This window comes from Xyrauchen texanus, unplaced genomic scaffold (genome assembly GCF_025860055.1).
Source record: "Xyrauchen texanus isolate HMW12.3.18 unplaced genomic scaffold, RBS_HiC_50CHRs HiC_scaffold_807, whole genome shotgun sequence".
Classification (NCBI taxonomy): domain Eukaryota; kingdom Metazoa; phylum Chordata; class Actinopteri; order Cypriniformes; family Catostomidae; genus Xyrauchen; species Xyrauchen texanus.
In genome coordinates, this window is record NW_026266805.1 from 16,501 (window position 1) to 21,000 (window position 4,500).

Here is a 4,500-nt window from a genome sequence, read left to right on the forward strand (position 1 = left end):
GTTTACAAATAATGCTGTGTCATTGTAGAATATGTTTGCCATGGGAGTTACATTGTGAATTTTTGCAGACTTTTCCAAGCTGGGTGCACAAGCATTTAGCAGATTTAGCCAGCAAATATTTATTTGAAATGATAAATATTACTTAAAAGACTGAAACAAATCAAGTTAGCTATTTTGTAATGCCAGGCATGTTAAGTCAAGACTCAGTCTCCTGTTACAAATACTGTCAGAGTGATGGATGGATGGATGGAGGTGGATTCTTGGAAAGTGTGTCGCAATATGAAGAAATGCACTTGTAAAGCTATTAAAAAATGAGTCTCTGCAGTTACTTAAAGTGGTGGTGTGGACATTTTCAAAATCATTCTCTTAAACAAGATGTACGTTGTCAGTCTGGTTCACAGATGGCCAAGATGGGCGAACAGCTCAAGAGGGACCTCAAACGGCAACCTACAAGACAACAAAGTTCTACTCCTGCTAGATATCAGTCTGATTCCGACGACACATGTTGTGATATTTTTGATCCACCCAAAAAACGAAAAATGGTTAAGTTTAAAAATGTAACTGACTTCATCAAATAATGAGCAGAGTTCCACAGATAATTTTACAGAGTTTACAGTGGTGGATTATAGCCTATTTGTGCTGAAATGCATGCACTAGCGCACTTTGTGCTTGAATTGAACAGTACCAAAGTCCAAACCCAACCTACAAACCAATGCCCTTGGTGCTCAGGGTAAAGCTTGTGATGTAGCAGAACTGCATTTTTGTGAAAATTAGTTACTATTTAAGAGTGTATGAACTCTGTTGCTTTCTTCACACACTCACACCATGAAAATTGTGTTTTGGCGTGTGTATGATTAGGAGTGTATAGCTGCCCTTTTTGTTTAAGGTAATTAGGTTGATGTTTTCTGCATAGGTGACTGACACCAGTGAGGAGGAGGAGGACGCCATCCCTCAGGCGGAGTCTCAGCGGCCAGGGACGGTGCCTGCAGTTTTTGTTGAAATGGATGAGGACAGTTTGAAGGCTCTGAAAGGTGGGTGGGTGTATATGTATGCTAGTGATGCCAGGGTTATCTCTGCCACCACCTGAACCCTCCCATACACCTGCAGTCATTGTCATTGAGGTCATGAAGTCAACTTTATGAATTCAAGACATGCATCCCACTGTTAATTTGAAGAACATGCATGTTACATGTTATGTCTTAGAATACAGACCTGGCTTCCCACATTACAAATTTGAAAATAATCCACTTAACTCAAGTGGTACGGATATAACTACAAGGCCTCTAGCAGAGTGGCGCAGGTACCAATACTGTGACCACAAGTGTCATACTGCTTTTATACATCTCTTCCCCTTCCATAGCGATTAAAGATATAAAATTGCATTTTCAATCATTTATGTAGACTTATTTATTTCATCCACTCCAAGAAATAGTTGTAATCTTCCATCTCTGTTGCCAAGCATCGCAACATATCAGTCAAGAGAAGGGTCCAGTGAGACAGGCTATATGGTCTTATTCACATACGAATTTGCAGCAGTTGCTTGCAGGGTTCCCACAGGTCATGGAATTTTTGTAATATCATGGATATTCAGGAATAGTCAGGAAATTTGTTATTTTTTGGGGCAAAGTCATGGATATCAGGGATTTTTGTTTTAGCAGTTTAAAATTGTCTTGCCAAAATACATTAATACAAATATATTTCCACACAAAATTGGTGTATATCTGGTTATTAGCTTTACTGCTTGCTTGAGCAGTTGTGGTTAACCCAACTTTCAAATTCAATGACCATTTATTCATCTCCCACTCTAAAAAGTAAAAGATGCTTGAACGCTACGAGGGTGCTTTGAAATCTTTGGTCAGTTAGTTTATTGCACCATTCATAGTTGGTCATGGAAGTTAAAAAAAATTTGTCTGGGAAAGTAATGCAATTTTACATTTGACTTAACTTGGGAACCCTCTGCTTCTCTATACCGTATATACCCGAATATAAGAAGACCCTGAATATAAGACGACCCCCCATTTTCCAGAGTTATTTTTGGGCGGAAAAGAGACACACACACATATATATATAGATAGAGAGGTGCGCGCGCCCTGGAGGGAGGCTGTCACGCGCTCTTTGCACATGAAGAGCGTGCGCTACAGTGATGTTTCCTCGCGTGGACCGCTTCACCTGTTTGTCTGAGGTAGCCTACTTTTGAAATATAATCTTATACAAATATGTTAAACGTTTAATCTGCCCATTCTAAGTGGGTTTTGTAACTTTTCTTAATTTTGTTTTACTTTAATACACAAATAAAGTAGCTCTCGGAAATGCTTGGCAAGTAATTTCTCCCTTTCCCCCCGTGATTTGTCTATATCGCGAATATAAGACGACCCCCCATTTTTCAGCCTATTTTTAGGACAAAAACCTCGTGTTATATTCGGGTATACGGTACTTCACAAGCTAAACTGAACATTCGCCCTACTCCATCTTCATACTCAATAATGGAATTACTGCCCTGTCACTTTGAGTGAGTGGAACATTCATGTCAGACATGCATGCTAGCGGTGAAAAGTATGAGTAAGGATCCTCATCCAATCAGAAATAAATAAAAGTTAAATCCGATGTAGCTGTTGTAAAATGACATTTAAATAGGTGCTATTTTGTGTCACAATGTGATACTTATTCTTTGTGTCATAATGTGATACTGACCCTTTTTATACTATATCCTTATTTTAGAGCTGCCAGGACTGGTGTCTTCCCTAAAAACAGTCCTAAACAAAATGGAAGATTCACCTTCGTCTTCCATGACTTCCAGCCAAAGCGAATCACCGCACACTGGCAGTCACACTGGCAGTGAAGAAGACATGGTATGATTTCAAACCAATCCTTGTCTTTGTTATGATTGGGTGCAATAAACCTACACACAATAAATCTTACTAATCTTAAGTACGTGGAGGTATGGTTTGTGTTAAAACACTTGAAACCAAGACACGTGCCAACCTGCCCTATAGAGAAGTGTTTGTAATTTACCTTTTGTCTTAATCTGCTTGTGTGTTTTCACAGGTGTCATTGGGCAACTCATTAGTGCAAGTCCCAAAACGCCTCTATCAGAGGCTGAGTGGGAGGAGGATGTCCCTCTTCACACAGGAACTGGCCACATTGGTGTTTGGCAGGGAAACCTTGGCCAAGGCAACCCTCACAGGGAAAGGAAAAAAAGGCGAGCTGAAGGAGCAGCTTGAGCCAGAAAAAACAAACGCAATTATAGGTACAGTAATGTCATAGTTATGAACCCAATTCCATTGTCATGATTGATTGACAAATCCATTATCATCAATGATTCTATTTCAATGTTATACATCTTGTTTTAATTCATGCCCTCTTTCCTGTTTTCACAGATGCAGTGAGGGAGCGATTCCCCAGCACCGAGGTGGCAGAGATCCGGGCCCTTCTACGAAGGAAGTGGCAACAATGAGAGCTACAAGGCCTCTAGTAATTCAAGTCAGAGCTAGATGTGCATTGTGTAGTATGTTGTTCGCCATTGTTCTGTTCCCGGCATTTCAGAGAAAGTCGACTGTTCAAGGTTCCTCCTTTTGCCAATAACTGCTTTTGTATGTTATTTTTGTGTCAATAATAAAGATCCTTTTCTGAAATGCAATTTGTAATCTGTTGATTTAATGCACTTGAACTGAATTGTAATATAATACACTTGTAGTGTAATAGCAACATTCATGCTTAAGTATAACAAAATGGGGATAAAAGTACAGATAAAATATACTTCAAACAATTTGTTTCTACCTTACACTATAATAACATTGCACTGAAAGTACGTGTCTATGATGTTTAGTTTGTAATTGAAATTCACTTCAAAAACATTATTATTGTCATAGTGGGACACTTTAAAAGCACTAAATATAGTTAGGAAGTGCATTTGTAGATCACTTGAAATATTACAGAGGCATACTAAATTAACATAGTTTATAGTAATTATAAGTATGATAGCAGTATGCACAAAATGTACTTAAACACAACTATAATTTGCACTGCAATGCCTTTTTAAGTGTATTTTTATTAGAATGGCGATACAATGCAATTGTACTGTAAGTGTGCCTAAAATCTTGATTTTCATTAGTGTATTTTAGTGCACTTGAAGTTTAAAAAAAGTTGTTCCATTTTAGTATACTATTTACACTTGAAGTGTAGTCAAATAGATGTTAAGTTGAAGTTAATACATAATTTAATACACTTAACTATACTTGGATTTGACGAAAATAGTACAAAATGTAGAAAATATACTTAGTACACTTTATTAAAGTATATTTTTAATAGAATTATTTTTCACCTGGGTATGTGATCCTTTCAGGATCAAAGTGGGCATTGTGGAATAAATAATGCTTCTCAACAACTTCTCTGGTGATGTAATGTGGAATAATGAAGGCCTCTTTCAAACTTCTTTTTTGGGTGCTACAGCTGCTCCCTGCTCTAAAGATGTTCTAAGGAATGTGTTTTTGTCTCTTCACG

General features: G+C 37.9%; 1 protein-coding gene across 1 annotated transcript; it reads left to right on the forward strand.

Moving 5' to 3' along the window:
* The first annotated feature begins 410 nt into the window (after positions 1-410).
* On the forward strand, positions 411-3,473 carry LOC127642785 (uncharacterized). The gene is made up of 5 exons (XM_052125270.1): positions 411-542; positions 914-1,031; positions 2,719-2,849; positions 3,046-3,247; positions 3,378-3,473. The coding sequence occupies exons 1-5, from the start codon at positions 411-413 to the stop codon at positions 3,452-3,454; spliced, it is 660 nt and encodes a 219-aa protein (XP_051981230.1). The 3' UTR covers positions 3,455-3,473.
* The last annotated feature ends 1,027 nt before the right edge of the window (positions 3,474-4,500 follow it).

Coding starts and splice junctions, on each gene's coding strand:
- LOC127642785 (XM_052125270.1), top strand. CDS start 411: ATGGGCGAACAGCTCAAGAGGGACCTCAAACGGCAACCTACAAGACAA. Junction 543..913: donor CACCCAAAAAACGAAAAATG/GTTAAGTTTAAA, acceptor TTTTCTGCATAG/GTGACTGACACCAGTGAGGA. Junction 1,032..2,718: donor CAGTTTGAAGGCTCTGAAAG/GTGGGTGGGTGT, acceptor TCCTTATTTTAG/AGCTGCCAGGACTGGTGTCT.